Source organism: Ursus arctos, unplaced genomic scaffold (genome assembly GCF_023065955.2).
Source record: "Ursus arctos isolate Adak ecotype North America unplaced genomic scaffold, UrsArc2.0 scaffold_10, whole genome shotgun sequence".
In the NCBI taxonomy this organism is placed as follows: domain Eukaryota; kingdom Metazoa; phylum Chordata; class Mammalia; order Carnivora; family Ursidae; genus Ursus; species Ursus arctos.
Window position 1 is genome coordinate 14,868,054 of NW_026622764.1, and position 20,355 is coordinate 14,888,408.

Consider the following 20,355-nt stretch of genomic DNA (forward strand, 5'->3'; position numbering starts at 1 on the left):
GGGGCTCGATCCCATGACGCCGGGATCATGCCCTGAGCCGAAGGCAGGCGCTTAACCGCTGTGCCACCCAGGCGCCCCCAGTTCTCTGTATTTATGGGTCTATTTCTGCTTTTTGTTTGTTTCCTTTTTAGATTCCACACATAAGTGACATTATGTGGTATTTGTTTCTGTGTGACCTTACTAATCATGAGGCAAATGCAAATCAAAATCCACAATAAGACATCATCTTCTACCACTCAGAATGGCTAGCATCAAAAATATAAGAAATTACAAGTATTGCTGAGGATGTGGAGAAAAGGAAACTCTCATGCACCATTAGTGGGAATGTAAATTGGTGCAGCCACCATGGAAAACAGAATGCAAATATTAAAAAATACCCGTCACCGGCCTATCCCAATCCCCCATCCCCCTCCCCTCTGAAACCCTCAGTTTGTTTCCTTATCAAAACTTTTCATCGGGTTTCTAAGAAATGTCAAAAATTTGTTGCATTGTATTTCTCTTCTTGTTCTATATTAGGCATGCTGATGAACTCTAAAATTCCTTAAGTAAGGTCTTTAGAGGAAAAATTAAGGACAAATTAGGGGGTTCAAATATGTCAAGAATGTTCTCCTGAACAGTAAAAAGTTGCCTTTATATTGAGGGCAAGCTTAAATATATCATGACGGCTAACAGGCTCCCTGGCTCTGTGACTTATGCTTTGCAGTCTTGATCAAGTTGCTTTTCCTCTCCCTGTGCTTCAGTTTCCATCTGTAAAATGAGATAATACTAGTATTCTGTAGGGCTGTTCAAGGATTAAATGAGTTAATACGTGTGAAATATGTAATGGGTAGCCCTGTACCCTGTATGCAGTGAGCACTCAGTAAATGTTAACTGTGGATAGAATACCAAAAAAGAGGAATCCCCACTTGTAAAGGTAAACACTTAAATGTTTCCACTGAATTTGTAATTAACCACTTCTTTATCCCTACATGTATAGTTGAGTCTTAATGGAGTTCTCATCTCTGATTCTCACTTGCTGATTTCCCTGATAGTATCTCTTAACTCCCGATAGTTTGGGATTCAAGTCCTGCTCTCTCTGAGACTAGTAGGGGAGATTGTATCGCCTCTCTCCTAAGGCTACTGAGCATATCAAAAGAACTTATATCTCGAAAGTTCTTATTGTGTTTGGCACATTGCAGGTATGCAATGACTATCATCAGGACCACCTGTAATATTCTGTTATTTCTTTGGTGGGAAAACATCCCCTGCCGTTCCAACAAATCTTTGGAAGAAAGGGGTTGAATCCTAACAAAACAACCCATTAAAGTCTATGTTTGAAGAGAATTCTTCATAAGAAGCCCTCTGTATCTGTTTTCTCTTTTACAGACATTTCTACAAGTTTTAGGTGTGGTGGGCGTGGCAGTGGCCGTGATCCCGTGGATTGCAATACCTCTAATTCCCCTGGGCATCCTTTTCTTTGTTCTTCGGCGGTATTTCTTAGAAACTTCAAGAGATGTCAAACGCCTGGAATCTACAAGTGAGTACAGAGGCTCTCAGGTTGGGAAGGCGATTCGGGCTCACTTCCGTTTATGCCATAATTAAGGAGACCCTGAAATCGTGCAGATTTTATCTTCCAGATTTTTTTCTCCAAGTTAACATTAAGTCATTGAATACTATGTCCACGGTGAGTCCGTGTGGCCCTTAGGGCAAATGGTGCTGATGGCCTGCCGGGTACAGCTTTGCAGGGTAGCACCTAGGAAGGGACAAGGAAGTCTGTGCAATAAAGCTATACTGGAATGTGAGCACCATGAAGATAGGGGCCGTTTCTGTCTCCGTCATGATGTACTTCCAGCGTAGAACAGGCACTCAGTAAATGTTTTTAAAGAAATATTTCATGTTGGAACTAATACAGAGCAAAAATAAGGAATTTTTCTTTCCCTGAAGGTTCTAGAAATGACAAAGAAAGGGAAAGATTCGGGAAAGGAGAAGAAGGTGTCATATGTCAGAAGTGATACATTTGCAAAATATATTACTACCGCATACTCAAAAAATGGCCAAAAAGTTGCGGTTGTTAAATGTTTTGAGAAGATAAGCACTGTTATTTTCAGTCTTACTCTTTATTATCACTAGTATTTCCTGTCATGCCACACTGTTTGAAGTCCCTCCCACCCCCAGGCTGTTCCTATAAATGGATCCTGAATATAATTCCCTTGGGAGGACACAGGAGAGGGTTCTGTTCAGTATGCATTTAATTGTTCTCTAGTCAACTTCCTAGTTTTGGAATCATTGGAAAACACGGTTAATCGTAGAGGATGAAGTAATTCAGAGCTTATCTCATTAATGCACAAACATATTTCATTATTACTAAAACAAATCATAAGGAGAGTTGATTGTTATATTTAAAAAATAAAGGGGGTATAAAGACCTAAACAAAAGGAAGGTGTTTGTATCAGAAACCTCAACTGTAGATACTCACTGCAAATTAATACCAACCTAGCTTTCTGGAAGTCAGGCTAAGAAGGGAAACATACTGGGTATCATGGTTCTCCAGTCTACCAAGTGGAAAAATACAAGTTCATCGGGATACGTTAGGACGTATGTGTGTTTATTTTTAATACATTTTGTTTTGTTTTAGAGCATGTGTGAGGCGGGGGAGGGGCAGAGAGGGAGGGAGAATCCCAAGCAGGCTCCACACTGAGCACAGAGCCTGACACAGGGCTTGATCTCATGATCCTGAGACCATGACCTAAGCCGAAATCAAGAGTTGGACGCTTAACTGACTGAGCCACCCAGATGCCCTTATGGTTAATAATAAATTTTTGAGAGGGATTTATCATAAGCATTTGCATAAAGGATAATGGGCATTGATTTCATAAAAGCTATAGAAAATTTTTTCAGTCCTCTGAGAACCAGCTAAACTACCGTGAGGTGTGGTTTTGCGAGGCGTTTCCTTGGGGCGGTGGAGCGGTGTTGTCCAGATGTGTGGACCGTCGTGCTGATGTGATGTTACCATGGCGGGAGGTGGTGAAGGCGGGAGAATAAGTGATGAGCTCCAGCCAGTCTTTTGTGTAAACAGCAAGGCTTCAAACATTTATGATTGGAGGCCACTCATGAAATGGAGTCTGTCATCATCAGTCTTGTTCCAGAGGAAGTCTCAGTTTTATTTAAAAGAAGTCTCTGGAATAAGAGATTTTTGCCTGGAACAAGGGCCACTTCCCATCCATGTGGAAGTGGAGAGCAGGGGGATAGCCTGAGTCTTTTTCAAGAAACAGTATAGGATTTTCCCAGGGCTTGATCTGGAGATTTTGAGAATGTTAGCATGACCCCTGTAGGATATTTGGAAATAATGTGGAATATTCCTGTACCCCAGTAGGCTACAACAATACATTAAGTACAGATATTCCTACCTCCACGCACCCAGATAACCAAACGTTGGCGGCCAGTTGGTCAGAACTGTGTGTTGTCATCTCTCTGGGTTGTGGGTCTGTGCCATAAGTAACAATTCTTTTGTTATCTCTAAGCAGTAAGTGATAGTATTTCTTGAGGCCACTGCTGGACCCACTAGCAAAAAGGAAGATAAAAGGGGCATACCTGATTGCTATGGCCACAAGGCATAAATCTGCTTCCTCCTTGTACTTTGAAAGGACTATTGAAGTCCCAAGGATGATTTTCAGGTCTAGCTGCCTCTGAAATCTCTGACTGACGTTTAAGCCACTTTAATGACAAATCTGTAGTTAATCATGATGGTTTCCCATTTTTGCAGAAGTGAGCATGGTAGCACCATTCAGTCATAAAGAAGTGCACATAACCAGGATCTGCTTGGTTGCATTTTTCTAGCCAGCTCTCATCGTTTGGCCATGCCTGAGTTGTGAAGCCACATCCAGATTCCCTATGTAAGGGTACTGTGATCAGCTAGGAATGTCTGCCATGGGCACCGCTGGGGAGGGCTAACTGTGTGTCTCGTGTTTCAGGCCATAGACGCTCACGTCTGCTGTTGTTTGTTCTCATGCTGGATTTCCAGGGACTTTCAAATGAAGGTGCTTGATAAGATACACAGTAATGAATAGGGCTACTGGACATGCACAAAGGACAATTTGGGGTTTTCTAAACTTAAACTACAAAGTTAAGAGAAAAATGCATTTAGTCACATGTTGGCATCTTGATTTAACCTGATTATTTTCCCTCTGAGACACTGTGGCAGTGATTATAAAGCACAGCCTCGGGAGTAAGAGCCAGGTCTGACCCCCAGCTCTACCACTTGGGTTAATTTACTACTTGGCCAGTGCTCTTAATCCTTCTGCCTACTTTGCCCTCTGTCAGGGATATAATAGCACCTGCCCTCTGGTGCTCTCGGGAGGATTATTTGTGTTGATGGTTGTAAAGTGCTTCCTGGCCACATGGAAAGGTGCTAGAACCTTGAACATGAGGGAATTAAGAACATAACAACTAGCAGGCTTCACCTAATATAAATGGTTACCTAAGCAGGGTTGTCAGCCAGGCCCTTGAGGCAGATCCCTGCCTTCTCCCTCCTGGGGAGGGTTTGCAGTTCTTGTAGGGTATGTTCCAAAGAGTCCTCAGGGTCATGGGACACGGGGTTGTCAGTCTTGTGAAAGGTAGGGTTGCATTTGTCTAACCGCTGGCCAATGCCATGGGTGCTATAGAGGTCTACTTCAGGATAGCCAGCTCAGTCATTGTGGGGAGAAAGGCACTGTATTGAGCAAGAGAATATACCAGAGCCCTAGTACTCCGTTTCCCTTTGTGCCAGTTAGTTTTCATTGCAGACCCTCCAGTTCACTCATTCATCCTGGCATCCCGCTCAGTCCTAAGTGGGGTGTGAAAGAACAGGATAGCTTTTCCCAGGTACGGAATGCTGCCTTACCACTCGTAACTCTTGGTTCTGAGGTAAAGTTGGTGATGTGGTCTCTGGGTTCCCCGGTGTTCAAGGCTGGGACAGCCCCTGATTTCCGGAGTCGACCCTGCTCTGAAACCTTGCCAGAGAAAATCAACCGCAACCTTGATCTGCTGATGAGGGAAGCCAGTGAGGATGACCACATGGAAGCATTTCATTCAGGGTCTCTCTCCTTGACCAAATGGCCACATCTTCTTCCTTCTCAGAAATGTTGTCTCAGAAATGTCCCAACATTTGCTCAAGAAATGAGAACATGGTTCTAGTGAGTACTCTGTGCTTTCTGGAGCTGGACTTTTGGTACTTTCTTTATAGGGTTATGGGCCTGGAACTCTCCTGAGTCCTCCTGCTAAGCACCCTGTTTCCATGTTGACTATGTTTTGGGCATGTGCTAGGGAATGCAAAGAAGGCCTGTTCTCAGAGCTTCTAGCCTTTCTTATTTAGAGCATGGGCTTGGTCCCTTATATTCATATTAATGTCTTAAAAAGTACAGATTTAATGGAAGCTAAAATGCATAAAGGCTAAAGATTCCTCAGTATAATGAAGAGAGAGGGTGTTGTGGATCCTAGATCAGGAACCAACAACTGGACAGTCCAAACCACCACTGAATTCACGGAAGGCTATTTGCCTAAAGTAGATACAAGGGGAAGTGTTAGTTCATGCCTCAGTTCAGAGAAGGTTTTTTCTTGAAAGCAGCATCCCAGGCGAGGGCGCTTAATGCTTAATATCCCAGTCAGATATCCCAGTCAGGAAAGAGGCCCTTAGCCCAGTGCATCCGATCTTCCCCAAGCCCCGGTGTCTCACACGGAGAAGTCTGCTCCTTCCGTGCTTAGGAGCTGTGGTCACCAAGCTCTAAGAGGAGGTCCTGTGTCTGCACATTGGTACCCAGCACCCCCCCCATACCTGCAGTTCCCGTATGCACAGGGCATGACTGAACTCTCACACGGAGAGGCATCGGATGCCAGGCTAAGGAGTCAGGCTCTAAAATAAGTTTGCATTTTTCCCCTAAATTGTTTCTCCCCATCATTTGATATAATTTCTGCAGCCTCTCATGAGCTAAGTGATCTGCCCTTGCCCTGAACACCCAGGGGTTTTGCCCACAAGTCTTCTCTAGGACGTGCACAGGTAACCAAGTGGCAGGTCAGCGTTACCTGCTGGTAAAGCACAGGTGTTACTCATCCCAGAGAGAGGCCCCTCATTCATGGTGCCCAGCAGCCTGCCGCCCACCTCTTCCCTGATAGGCAGGAGCCAAGCCTGGTACCCACACACAGCGTGCTCCTGGAGAAGGTGGCAGGGGAATGAATGGCAACTCAAACCAACATGAACTTAGTCCAAAGAGAATGGCCTCTAAGGCCATGATCAGGTTCTGGAAGAGTGATTGATGTTAATGTCACACGGTAACCTCCAAACACCAGGTGTCCAGCAGGACAGGCTCCCTCAGCCGAAGTCAAGACTATTCAAAGATGCCATGGCTGCCCAGGCCCTATGGGCACAAGGGCGGTGCAGTACTCAGGTTCTCCGTTACTCCAGGAAGAGACTCTGGTGCAGGAACAGGCACAGGGCGATGCCCCAGGTTGCAGGGAGAATGGCAGGCAGGCCAGTCCCCTTACACATCACTCACCTGTTAGTTTCAGGGATACTCTGACTTTATCCCAGCCCTTAAGGTAATAGTCACATAGTGGAGTGGACACACAGATAGGCATTCATGATTCGGTGTGGTGAGTACTCTAGCAGAATTAAATCTAAGAACGTCAGTGACTCAAAAATTAATAAACAGAATTTCCTCCAAAGGGCTGTCAGGGAAGTGTTATAGAGGGAGGCCATGTCTGAGGAGGACCTTGACAAATGAGTTAGCAAAGAAAGAATTTAGTTATTCAAATCTAGCAAGGATTTGAATTTGTTCAAAGATAGGTTCGAAGAGAGACTTGCATTTTTGGGTCTTTAATGTGAGGCATGGTGTGACCAGGGGTTTGAAGGTTGACATGTTTGTTCATCTCCAGGAGGGGCATCGTCCCTTCTTCCCCAGGCAGCCCGTCTTTGTTGAGCTCTGGGTGTGCTCTTTGGGGGGCCATGCAGCCACAGAGCACGGGAAGCAGTTGCTTTCCCCACATCCAGCCTCACTGACTTTCTGTCTGTCTCTGCTTCCCCAGCACGGAGTCCGGTATTCTCCCACTTGTCGTCCTCTCTCCAGGGACTCTGGACCATCCGGGCATATAAAGCTGAAGAGAGGTTCCAGGAACTGTTCGACGCACACCAGGATTTGCATTCAGGTTTGTAAGTTGCTGGAAATGGTTTTAAAGGATGGGATAGGCTCTCTCTCTTGTCCTTAGTGGTCAGTTCCTCTCTGTCTCCCTCTGGCCCAGCACCACATCCTTCCTCAGCATGTCGTCGTCCCCTCTTGGCCATGACTCCTTAGAATCTCCTGCCTGCTTCCCCATTCCCCTGAGACACCAATGCTTTGGTCCCCCCCACCACCCCAGGGGCTTGCATTGTCCTTCCGTTACCACGCCCTGTGGCTTTCTGTCCTTTTAGGGCAGGGGTCAACTTTTTTTGTAAGGGCCCAGATAGTTAGTTTTAGGCTTTGCGTTATTGTCTGTCGCAGCTCTTCAGTGTTGCTGTCGTAACAGGAACACAAGCAAAGACAGTACCTCAGCAAATGGCCATGGCTGTGTTCAAATAAAACTTTATTTACAACAACAGGTGGTGGGCCATTCTTGGCCCACAAATTGTAGTTGGCCTGTTCTTATTTTCAGAGCATGCAGGGTGACAGAAATTGCTGAGGAGATCAGTTTCCTGATGATCAGATTTGCTACCCACTTGATATGTATTATTCTTTGTCTCGGTGAGGTTTTTTGCTATGTAGAAGTTTCAGAGTTTCCTCTAAGTTTATAAAATCCTGGCCCATCTTTCCAGTCTTTATTGTATTTTGAAGATAAGATGGTATTTTGAAAGCTGCAAGTAGGTACTTTCAGCAGAGTGATCCTTGAGATACTGGATCCTAAGGAATAAACACTGTGTGCAGGGCCCTGTAAGTACGGAAGGTGCTGGAAACAAAGTGGGAGCTGTGCTCTCTGCTATCAGAGAACTGGGAACAGTCAACCAGGTATGAGGACAAGCTTCACGTTGAGCTCTGGCACTGTGAGAAATGTACTGATGAGCCCATTTTTTTCCATGTGTTTTGCTAATGATCCTATTTCTGTTGTAACCTCTGGGTTGAATTTTTCAATGCATGCTTCCCACAAAGCCACTGTACCAGTTCCTACCTGGACCATACATCGTCCTGTGTCAGAACTTAGCTTTTTGGAACTTTCAGGTTCCTCAGGTGTGGAACTTTGCCGTCCGTGTTGTGTAAAAGTCTCCTGGAGCTCACCCTTGCTAAATGCTCTCCCTCATTCGGAGTAGTTAACATGGTTTTCCTGCTTCTTCCTTCTGCTTATTATGCTTCCCCAAATCCAGAGGCCTGGTTCTTGTTCCTGACGACATCCCGCTGGTTCGCTGTGCGTCTGGACGCCATCTGCGCCATCTTTGTCGTTGTTGTTGCCTTCGGGTCCCTGATTCTGGCAAAAAGTAAGTACAGATGTGAGGAACTATTTGTGGCATGATTACAATTTATAGCTGCGTTTACAGTTATTAAATTAAACTCTTGCCACCTTGTCCAGTGCTGTATACTGCTTGGTGCTAGTGAATCGCATGAGAGCATTGGCCGTGTGTCAGGTTGGGTGTGATGCTGTGGCCTGGTCCATGCAGAGCAGCCGTTTGGATCCTGACGAGTTCCTTCTATCTTCGGATAGGTTGAGGACCAAGCCGGCCTAGCAGCTAACTTTCTGTATGTTCCCGGTGTGGCGTCTGGTTGTTGTGAGGAGAGAACCAAGTTTTCTGTTATGCGTTTTGTCCAGCTTCGGGCTTTAGGTTTTCACTTGAGGGCTATTCGGATCTCTTGGTCGTATCTGCCTGGTTCACTGGGTTGAAAAAGACACTCAGCGGGAAGGAGTGCTGTCCTCCCTGCCAGGTGGGGACCAGATAAGCAGGTGTTGGTGTGCATGGCTTGACTTCCCTCTCCCTAACGGTTCCATAGTAACCACGCTGAGTCACAATGTTGAATAATGGGACAGTGAGAGTAGTCGTCTAGATTTAAAAGCACAGGCTCGCAGAACCCATGGCCTTGTTTTTAGTGGTTTCCAACAGCGGTTGCATTGGCCGTAGAAAGTGAAATTAGGTTAACAGGGTTCTTGAAACCGTCATGCTGGGAGTCTCAATAATGACATTATCTCTCACCTGTGGAATACAGTCAAGTGTGTGTCAGTCCTGTTGGGATTAATAAGCTCATTTAATAGTCTTTCTGAATTTATGACGATTTTTCTATTTTTATTATCATCTTAATCATCAGAATAAAAGTATAATTGTTACTTTCATTATATACAAAGTACTTAAATATTATAAAGGAATCTTGTTGGTAACGTGACAAAAGGACTTGTGCTCGGGATTAAGAATGGGGCTGATTTTCTTCCCCTTCTTTCTGTTTCAGCTGTAGATGCTGGGCAGGTTGGCCTGGCATTGTCCTACGCCCTCACACTCATGGGGATGTTCCAGTGGTGTGTCAGGCAAAGCGCCGAAGTGGAGAATATGGTAATGTTTATCTGAACGTTCTGAGCCTTTTCAAGTCTCCCTACCATTAAATGGCATAAAAGCACTTCTTATGTAAAATATTAAAACTGTTATTTTTACATCGTAGCTAACCAAGTTTTTTAGATCCTTCTTCCATCTGTTTAAGGTTAACGTAAAATAAAATATATACATCTTTTTCTCAGTCTTCTGTGTGCTTGTGTCAGCAGGTTTTATATAAACCACAAACTGTCTTCAAATGTAATAAATGTCTCTCTCTGTAGGAGGGAGGTTCTGAAATCCTGGAGAGGATATAAGCTAATTTCTTAGAGGCCTGTTTTTTTGTTGTTGTTGTTGTTGTTTGTTTCTTAATGGGTAATTCCTCATTCCTGATAAAAGAATAATTCAGTGTTTTGAGGGTGTTTGTCTAATTAGTATGTGTCTCCCCTTGCATGCGCCCCCCCCCCGCCCCATTTTAGCATTTATTCTTGTATGTGTTGAATTTGCTGGTGTCCCGTCTTGTAGAATAAGGTCCTTCTCAGAGTGTGCTAGTCAAAGGTGTCAGGATGGTTGCTTAGGAGGCCTTAGTCAGTACATAAATTACCTCCTCTTTGGATTATTTGCACCTTCTCCTAAAGAGAAAAACAATGAGAAAGAAATCTTTCCAGTGTGCTCTTCTCATAGAAGAGAAGGTGACTAATCATTAAAATGAGATTTGATGACTTAGCCAGTTCAGCTCCCCTAAGACAGATGGCTCTTCTATAGCCAGATTACGGATTGTTGGACGCAAGTATTCCTTTCTTTGGCAAAATCCTCGTATTTTTTTGTTCAGGTGTGAAAAGTGGAAAAATAAATAAAATAAATCCTTAAAATTCTCTAGAAATCTCTATAATTCTGTAATTCTTTTAATTTTAACGTAATGCTGAAGGAAGTAGCCATTAGGGAAAGTGTTACAGGACCGTGAACAGGTTTGTAAATCATCAAAGTCGTCATCAGACTCCACCTCCTGTCCTTTGGGAATATGGAGACTTGAGATGTCCCTAACCAGCTGGTGTAAAAGAGCAACAATTCATTTTTAATCTCTTAACACCTGTGAGAACCTCCGTTCCTAAGCCTCGTGATGTCCTGTGTCTTTCAGATGATTTCAGTGGAAAGGGTGTTGGAGTACACAGATCTTGAGAAAGAAGCTCCTTGGGAATACCAGAACCGTCCTCCACCAAACTGGCCCCAGGACGGCACGATTGTCTTTGATAATGTTAACTTCACGTACAGTTTAGACGGGCCTCTGGTTTTGAAGCACCTGACAGTGCTCATTAAATCAAGGGAAAAGGTTTGTCTAAACCATCTTGCCTCTTTAAAATTTCCACAAAAGAGTTAGCACTGCGTCTGCTGGTTGGCATCTTGGTGAATGTGTCACAGGGCTCCTGGATATAAATTAGATAGGGTGATCCTGTTGGGAAGTCTTTCTTAGAAATTGACCATGGAATGGGGATGCCAGACTTTCCTCGTGTTGTGAGCTTCCTGATGGTGGTTGGTGGGCTGACCCAGGACACACTAAAGATTCATGCCTGAGACCTGGACATCAACCCTAGCTCCTCACCACTAACGTTTTCAATATCTAGTTCCTACCTATTCTTATTTCTTTGTATTTCTCAAATCCTTCTCTTCCTCCCCCATGGCATCCTCTATTTACAGCCCTCCGTCCCTGTCCCTTTCTGTAGACTTGCCCTCCTGTAACCCATATTCCCCTGTCTTCCCACCTGTGGACTGCTTTTCTGAAACACAGATCTGATTCTTACGGGACCTCCTGATAGCTCCCAGTCTCGGTGCGCTGGGGGCAGAGCCATAGCGAGGCCCCAGGTCCACTCGAGCTGGAGCTGCATGGCCAGGTCTCAGCCACCAGAGAAGAGCCTGGTATCTGTGACCCAGTCAGGGCTCAGGAGCCAGAGCCCCCAGCGGGAGGCAGGAAAGGGTTCAGAGACTCACTCAAAGTCGACAAAAGGAAACCCAAGGGGGCTGACACACGCAGGAGAGCACTGAGAGGTTTGTGACCTGCACTTGCCAGTGTCAAAGTTCACCAGCAATGGGCCTCAGATCCCTCAGCCCACACCAGGGCAGGCTCTGGAAGAAGGAGTGAAACTAGAACAGACTAGAAGCTCTTTCCCCACCTACCTCTCCAGCCTCAATTCCTCAAATATTTTTTATTATTTGAGAGAGAGAGAAAGAGAGAGATAGCTAGCGTGAGATGGGTATGGGCGGTGGGGGCAGAGGGAGAGGCAGAAGCAGACTCCCCACTGAGCAGGGAGCCCGATATAGGGCTCCATTTCAGGACCCTAGGATCATGGCCTGAGCCGAAGGCAGACGCTTATCTGACTGAGCCACCAGGCGCCCTCCAGCCTCAACTCCTAGCATGCCAGAGCCCCACCTGAGTATCATGCAGCTGCTGCCAGAGCCTCCTGTCCTCCCTGTCCCCAGCATGCGCCCACGGCCCCTCTGCCTCCAAAGACCCTTCCCTTCTGTCGTCGGGCTGGTGAAAGTCGTCTCATTTTCTGTCAACTCATGCATCTGCCTCTACGAGACTCTTAATTCTTCCACGGCATCTTATGTATTTTTATATGAGAGCGTTTACAGTACGCCCGTGTTTATAGCGGCGTTACGAATGCTGAAAATGGAAGCAGCCCAAGTTGCTCATCGGTGGAGGAACGGATCTGCACGTGTAGTACCTCCATATGGTGGAATATTATCCAGCCCTAAAGAGGAAGCAAATTCTGACCCATGGAAGAACCTCGAGGACATTATGCTAAATGAAATAAGCTCTAGGACAAAACAGGACAAATACGGTCTGATTGCACTTACACGAGATTCCTGACCTGCTCAGATCTGTAGAGACAAACAGAATGGTGATGGCCGGGGGAGAGTGAACTCGGAGTTCGTGTTTCACGCGGATGGAGTGTGAGAGTCTTGCAAGGGAAGAAGAATTCTGCAGCTTGGTGGCACGACAGCATGAGTGTACTTAGCACCACTGAACTGTACGCGGAAGCAGTGGCTGGGTTGGTAAATTCTGTTACGTGCATGTGACCACAGGTTAAAAAAAAAAAGAATTAAAAATGAAAATGAACAAATAAAGGGAAGCTCTCCCAGCCGGCTTTGTAATTCGGGCGCTGTCTCACAGTACCCTGAGGCTGCATATTTTCATCTTCACTCCCCCGAAAGTGGCCTTCTGCAGGGCACATCGTGGGTGCCGAGGGGCTGCTGGCGGGGACGGTGAGCGAGTGAGACGCAGGTGTGAAGCAAACCAGTCATGAAAACATACGAGCATCCCAGACGGCTCCTGCGAACAGCCAAGATGCGTTAAACACTTGAAGACCTGCTCTTCCAAGCTCTTTCTACCACACACCCATTTAGTGGACCGTAGCCATAATTTAATGATTATACCCTTGTGACATGAAAGAATAAATGTTCGGCTTAATGCCCAAATGATACCCAGTGAGCAGCTTTAGTAAGTCACGTGGCAAAAGCTGGCGGTTCATTATTTCCAGCCCCATTGGCAGATCTGAAGACGATGAGAGCAGCCGTGTCCGAAGAACGTTAACCATAGCTGGTTCTGTCCGTACCAGCGCCGTCGGGGATGCTAGCTTGCTCGCAGACCGTGTGTCCGTCAGAATGCACATTCTAGACATAATTCTGTTAATTTGCACGCATCTTTAATTTCCCTCGAAGCCATACACTGAGTTACCCAAGAAGCTATGGTAAACTTAGAAACGTAACAGGTTTGTATTCTTCCGTCTTTAAACCCCTCCCCCCCAAAAATCATAGGATTATCTGAGATTCCACAGTGTTGGGGGGCGGATTGAATTTGGAGATAGTTGTAATACTGACAGTATCTTTGGGTTTGTGTCTTTCTTGGTGCATGGACCATGTCCCCTTCCGCTCCGTTTATGTAATTAGTGATTATACCCAGGCCATGCAGTCATGACGTGACGTCACTGCTTGTGGAGCTAAAGCCCACCAGCCCCAGCCCTGTCATGCAGGGACGCCATTGTCCCCATCTTTTGGTGTTGTATTTGCTCGAGGCAGACTGTTGCAGGGTTGATGACGGGCGGCGGGGGGGGGGGGGGGGGGGGGGGGGGCTTTATTCTCTTCCAGCTTTTTCCTCTCCTGTCCGGATTCCTCGAAGTTATAGTAAACAGGAAAATGTAATAGGTACTAAGCAGGTTTCTAATTCATGGAAGAAATAACAACTAAAAATAAAGAACCAAAATGAGGTAAATAGCACCCTGGGCTTCCTGGTTAGATTCTGAACACTGGCTGCATTTTTCATTTAGGTGATTTTGTGGTTGATTTGATCGTTTTAAAGAGTACTGGGCCATTTTAAAGCATTTTCCAGCTCTAGAGGTAGATTGATTTTGGTTCGTTATTTTTTTTTCTTGCTCAGAGCTATTACTTGGATAATACATTTTTACAGATGTGTACTAGACCTTGCTATAATGTGCAAAAATATTAGTTTCCTACATTTTCTCCTCTTTTACATAATGTCTTCTCAGAAACCCCACACCTCCCTCCAGTTTGTCTCACTTCCCCTGCTGACTTTCTAATTCCTTGCTGCCCAGACCGTGGTACCTGCATCATCTGAGAGCTTCTTAGAAATGTTGACTCTCAAGCCCACCCAGACCTCTGGTCTCTGAATTCCCTTTGATCGAGCCCCCGCCCTGGTAAAAAGTCTTCCTCCCATAGGCGGTTTTGGGTGATTGTCCTTTGACAATTTGAAATTGGGCTTGTGAATTACCCAACTCCTGTGACTCATCATGACACTCTAGAGAGTTCTGTATCCCTATCCTATATAGATTTATTTACTTTTATATTCTGTAAGTTATGAATTTACATTATAATTTAATTCTGTATGACTCTAAGTTTATGCATCAGTTTGTCCTTTTGGTGAAGTCTGTCTGCATCACAGACAGCATTCCTCCCGCTGTATGGCCTTCCCCCCCCCCCACGCCCTTCTACAGGGTCCATCTGTACTGTATCAGGCTGGGCCCTCCTTGGGCCTGGAGTCACAGACCGCCATGTGTAGCAAAGTATCTGAGGCCCTTTCACCACCTGCTGGGATGAAAAATTCATCTCACTGCCCCAAGCAGGGCAGTAGGCCTGTTTTCCCAGGCACTCTGTGCCTCTCTTCTTTCTCCAGCTGTAGGTGCCCACCTGAGCACGGGTATCCTTTTTGCTCAGAGACGTCAGGTCTTTTGTCCCACCCCCCATGTAACTGGTATCCACATCACGCTTCAAACGTCAGGCAGTAGGATCAGTAAGATAGGCCAGTTCCTTGATTGCAACCACACCTGTCCTGTCCCCACTTTCTTCTAGCCAGGTGGAGGGATGCAGTGAGCTGCCAGGCCGTCCGTGTATAATGGACCTGGCTCTCAGTGCCATTCTGCCCCTTACTGGCTCTGTTATTTCAGGCAGGCTAATTAGTCTTAGTAAGCCTCCCTCCGATCTTTTGCAAAATGAAAGTAATAGGTCATCTAGGGTTGTACACTTGAACAGGATGAGACCCCCAGCTCCAAGACTGGTGACAAACATGTTCGGACAACGATAGCCATCACTGCCTTGGGGTGTAGCATGGCCATAACCACTCCAGTGCGGATGTTGTTGTCTGCCATTTGCGTTCGTCTCTGTGGTGATAGGATCCATTTGCCATGTCTGTCTTCGCTGCCCAGTACCTGTACCTCATCATTGTTGCAGGAGATTTTCCATACATTTGTCCATCCTGGCTTAAACGCCTCAATTCTGTACAGAATGCCTGTTTGGCACAGGACGCCACATATAATAAAAATAACGCAAAGGTGAATCCAGGACAAAATTGTATAAAATTGGCTACTAACTAAGCTAGAAGGCAGTCATAATGTTTATCGAAGTTTAGAAAAAGATGGTCTACCTCTGTTGTGTGGGAGAAGCGCACAGGCGGAAACAGGAAGAGCGTATACAAGGAATTAGGCATTTGAGATAGACTTGGTGACATGCGGGCAGGATCTCCGCAGGTGGAAATGCATGGGAAGAACATTTGGGGTGGTGGGACCAGCATCAGCAAAGGCATGATGCCTTGATCCACAAACGAAGGATCCAGCCCCTGCAGAGCGTTGGGGGAAGTGAACGACCGGGTGTGTGGCACAGGCTTGCATGTGTGATCCTTGCAACGTCCTAGTAAATCCCAAGGGAGCTGACTGCCGGCCATTTAAGGATGGAGAGTCAGTTGGGATGCTTTCATAGAAGGGACTTCCTGGGACAGTGTGAGAGGCTCAGGGCTGTCCTGCAGAAACCCCGTCTGAGAAGTGAGCGAGCGCACGTGGACCGAGGTGGGAAGAGGCGGGAGATAGGAAGCCAGTAGCTGTTGTGACTCCTAGCAAGATGTAATGGGGAAAGTGAGTCCACTTTTTGGACTCAAACTGAGTGTCGATTAAAACAAAGTTATAGGGGTGCATGGGTGTTTCAGTTGGGTAAGCGTCCAGCTTTTGGTTTCAGCTCAGGTCATGATCATCAGGGTCCTGAGATCGAGGCTCGGTGCTGGACGTAGAGCCTGCTTAAGATTCTCTCTCCCTTCTCTCTCTGCCCCTCCCCAACTGCTCACGTACACACTCACTCTCTCTCTAAAAATAAATAAATAAAAATAAAGCAATGTTATAACACCCAGGCTTCTTAACATGCAGGGAAACAGGTGGGAGTCAAAATTGGTACCCTATTTCTAGAGGGTAGCTTGGCATCGCTTACCAGCCTCCTTGGAAAATATTTATACCTGCTTTTCAGCAATTCCACATGTCAGAATTTATCTTAAGGAAGTAGAGTTGCTTGCGAAGATTTAGCTTCAAGAATATTTAACACAGTTATTTATAATAGCAAAATATTGGACACAGCCCAAATATCCACAAATAGGGCGGGTCTGTTAAATGATCACATATACTCTCCTATTACATGGCCATTAAAATATTCTCTTGAAATATTAAGTGCAAACAGTTTACTACAAGAGGTTCGTAATAATCTCATTTTGTTTAAATCTATGAGCTTGTATCTTTAAGCACACACACATACACAAAGGTCCGGAAAGAAAATATATCATCTGAAGAATGGTTTTAAATCAAAGGGCTGGGGTTATGCCTGGTATTTATTGACTTTTTACATTCATTCTCACGGATTATGATTAAGAAGAGTTGGTTTTTTTGTTTTCAAGGGTCATGCAGCCTTGCAGTCAGGTGAGGGACTGAGTCAGGAAAGCTTGTGGAGGTAGAATCTTGAGGGCTTGGTCCCGTGCTAGACGAGGAGGAAGCTAGAAGTAAGGTGGACACGTTGAGCCCATGAGCCTAGGAAAGGAGTTATGAGATTAAGACGGGGAAGTTAGAAAAAGCAGCTGTTTTGAGTGGGAAATGGGGTATTAATCAGGTTGACTGATCTATAAAGAGAGACCCAGATACAAGTGTCTCACGTGCTGGTGTGGTTGACAGAAACCAACCTCAGCCTCGTTGGGAAAACATAAAGCGTTAATTGTAAATCAGCTTAAATAAGAATATCTTGAAGTATCTGTTTGGTTTTGAATATGTAAATTTATTGGTCTTGGTGATATTTTCCATGGGAAGTTGTTAAAGCCCATTAGTGAACTGTGAAAGACATGGGCTACGGTTTGGATGACTGAACAATAGAGAGAAATAGCTAGAACCTGGTTTTCTTTGAATTGCCTTATTGTGTTTATTCTCAGTTGAGTTTGGCGATCACAGTCCTGTGGTTATGGGCAGCCGTCCGTGCCCCCTGCCATGTTCCGGCCCTTTACTAAAGTCCGCATATGTTCCAGTTTACACGGATGGATGCGTTTCAGTTGGGGTGATAGCGTGGGAACATCCACGCATTCTCAGAGACACAGTTCTTGCCTGTATCTTGATATGTGTTGATTTACATTTGCAAACACCTAGAAATACACAGAAACATGGGAGCTGTGTGTGTGTGCGCGCGCGTGCGCGCTCTTGGACCTACCCATGTGCAGAAAATGACCCATCTGTGAAATATAAATTAGGACTTACCGTAAGATACAAAATGCCTATACAGATGATAAAATGAGCCACAGACACTTTCCTTACATTTATCTCTATGAAGCTAGGCTCTCTTTTGAAATGCCACCCATAGTTATACAAGTGAAGCTTTAAAACTTTGCAAGTATTCCGTTGAGATGATATGTAAAGTTCCCAGCATAGAATCAGTGCTCAGAAAGTTCTTCTCTGTTGAAAGCTGTGAGTTTTAAAAATTTACTGAATGAATTTACAAACGATTGAAAGTGTATCTTATACCCTTCATTGATTCCAGATACCTAGATGAGATGATATCATCTCCTCGGAAGCTCCCACCAGGGAGTTTGTAGCTGGGTGTTGGGCAAGCTCATTGGTGTTTAAAAAAAAACCCCCAACAACAGCCAGTTTCTGCTTACGGGTTTAAATGCACACAGCTAAAAATCAGTTTTGTACAATACAGTTTCATTCCTGACCAGCATTTTACCTGCTTTATATTGGTGCTTTGATCTTGTCAGTGCATTTAATTTCTCTCTGCTTCGGTACTAATAACCAGACTGATACTGGACACGGATCTTTCCCAAGGGGGTAATTGTGAGTATTAATTACTTTGCAAAATGCCTTTTGAACTGCTCAGATGAAAGGCCCCATATAAAAAGCAAATGTTATTTGTGTTGTTGTTGTTGTCGATGATGATCTCATTATGGGTATTTTAGTACCGGCTACTGTTTTTTAAGACGCTGAGACTTACATTTTAAAATTTTAAGATGTTTCCTTTTGAGACGGAATGTAACCAGGTAATGTAACCATTTAATACCAGAAATGTTTTTGTTGTTCTACCAAAGGAGAATTCCTCTTAGGTGGTAGAATTCTGGGGAAATGATTACTTGTTTATGTATAACGCTTCTGACTTGTTGATATCTGTGTAAAATTATCCAAGAAATTATCGAGGTTCAAAATACCCAGACACTAGGAATAACGCTAATTTTAAAAATGACTTACAAGCCGCCGAGGAGATTGCTGGGTTTTCACTGCCAGTGGGCTGATTGTATTATTTTTAACTTTTCTTTAGACCAAATGGATCTCACCCAAGGACAGTGCACCCCACTCCTCCCCCACCCTCACCCCCCTGGGACACAAAGGACATTTTTGTCAGTGTCTGACATTTTCGGTTGCCACAATTTGGGGGTTGCTGCTGGTATCTGGGCAGAGGGCAGGGATACTGATAAACACTTTACAATGTACAGGACAGCTCCTACAACAAAGAATTGTCTAACCCAAAATGTCAACAGTGCCAAAGCTGAGAAACTCTTTCGGACCACATTCAATATAGAACTTCCTTAATCCGTCTTCAACTACCAGAGTTTCTCCTAGGTATGTTACATATCGTTATTCTTAATACCTCCTGGATCTCTTTACAGGTTGGCATTGTGGGAAGAACAGGAGCTGGGAAGAGTTCCCTCATCTCGGCCCTTTTTAGATTGTCAGAACCGGAAGGTAGAATTTGGATTGATAAGATCTTGACAACTGAAATTGGGCTTCACGATCTAAGGAAGAAAATGTCCATCATACCTCAGGTAAACAAGTCAGGGCATTCTCATGTGTTCTTTTTTTAAGGGAACTTAAGTTTAATTGCTTTTAATTGTATTGCTTTTTTAAAAAGAAAAAATGAAGAGTTGATCCTTTTGCCCCAATAGGGTATATTTTTAACAGCAAGTATTTTTATCTGATCCCAGGGTGTGTGTGTGTTGGATTTAATAACTTACCCAGAGAAATTTCTGGACTCAGACTTCCCCAGGTACCACAGTTTTATCCACTGATAAACACCTAATTCTGAAAAGAGAATGACGAATGATTTGTTTAGCGCTTGAGAGGCTTCTAGGGAAAAAGCGGTTTTAAGTGTTTTAATGTTACAGTTTTGCTGTAGGAAATAAAGCTAACTTTTCAAAGGTAATAGTCTCCATGGAGGGCTTGCTGTGAAACTGTTGGGCTTTGAGCATTACTGTGCATATAGATGCTTTGAGGAGACTAAGAATCTAGCCATTACTACATGAATTTTGACCAGAAGGCAGTAGAGAATAGTGAGAACACAGAATAAGGAGAGCCGGCTCTCTGGACCTCAGGTTTCTCTCCCTCACAAGGCAGCTCCTAGTACCATCTCCCAGAGCCGTTGTGAGGCCTGGCTCGGTGCGTATGGTCACCTGTTTTTGTTTTCTTATTCTGCTTCTTAATAGAAGTGTGACTTTTAGGAAACGTTCCAGAGATTGAATTATGCACAGTACAAGCTCCTGTCATTCCTTGTGGTTCACCTGTTCAGTTTCAATTAAAATTCAGAAATTATTTATTGAGCAACTACTGTCCTCCAAGTATATAGCCAGGGGCAGCATAGGCCCCGTGCCCACTGGCCTGCGGTGCAGCCCTGGGGACTGGTCTTCCATGCTGCGCTCTGCTTTGGCCCTTACACATACTCCACTCCAGACTTAACTGATTCTGGTTTTGTTTTGTTTTCATTTGGGGTTTTGTTATAGTCTACAATCATTTGCCTATCAAGGGAGGCTGAGAAACTCTCTCTCTCTCTCTCTCTCTCTCACACACACACACACACACACACACACGAGATGAGAAACATAGACAAAGAAAGCCATGCAAATGTGCTTCCTGGCATGTGGATACAAAGAGCTCGTAAATGCCTGTTTATGAGAAAGTATATAGAATGTGGCACTCAAAACGGAGGAGAATGTGGACTTTTTTCTTAAGGTTGAGTATAGCTGTTGCCGCCTACCACTGGCCACTGAAATAATTGGAATTATTCTAACTAATTTC

At 44.8% G+C, this 20,355-nt stretch overlaps 1 protein-coding gene across 2 annotated transcripts in view; it reads left to right on the forward strand.

The window, feature by feature from the left end:
- Positions 1 to 20,355, forward strand: part of ABCC4 (ATP binding cassette subfamily C member 4) — a 233,395-nt gene that overhangs the window by 175,003 nt on the left and 38,037 nt on the right. The window contains exons 21-26 of one of the 2 annotated variants that reach the window (XM_026493475.4): positions 1,366 to 1,516; positions 7,036 to 7,155; positions 8,342 to 8,452; positions 9,411 to 9,511; positions 10,626 to 10,817; positions 18,954 to 19,109. In XM_026493475.4, the coding sequence (XP_026349260.1) occupies positions 1,366 to 1,516; positions 7,036 to 7,155; positions 8,342 to 8,452; positions 9,411 to 9,511; positions 10,626 to 10,817; positions 18,954 to 19,109 (831 nt within the window). The remainder of the gene's footprint in view (positions 1 to 1,365; positions 1,517 to 7,035; positions 7,156 to 8,341; positions 8,453 to 9,410; positions 9,512 to 10,625; positions 10,818 to 18,953; positions 19,110 to 20,355) is intronic. The other variant, XM_044381898.3, reaches the window with a different exon arrangement.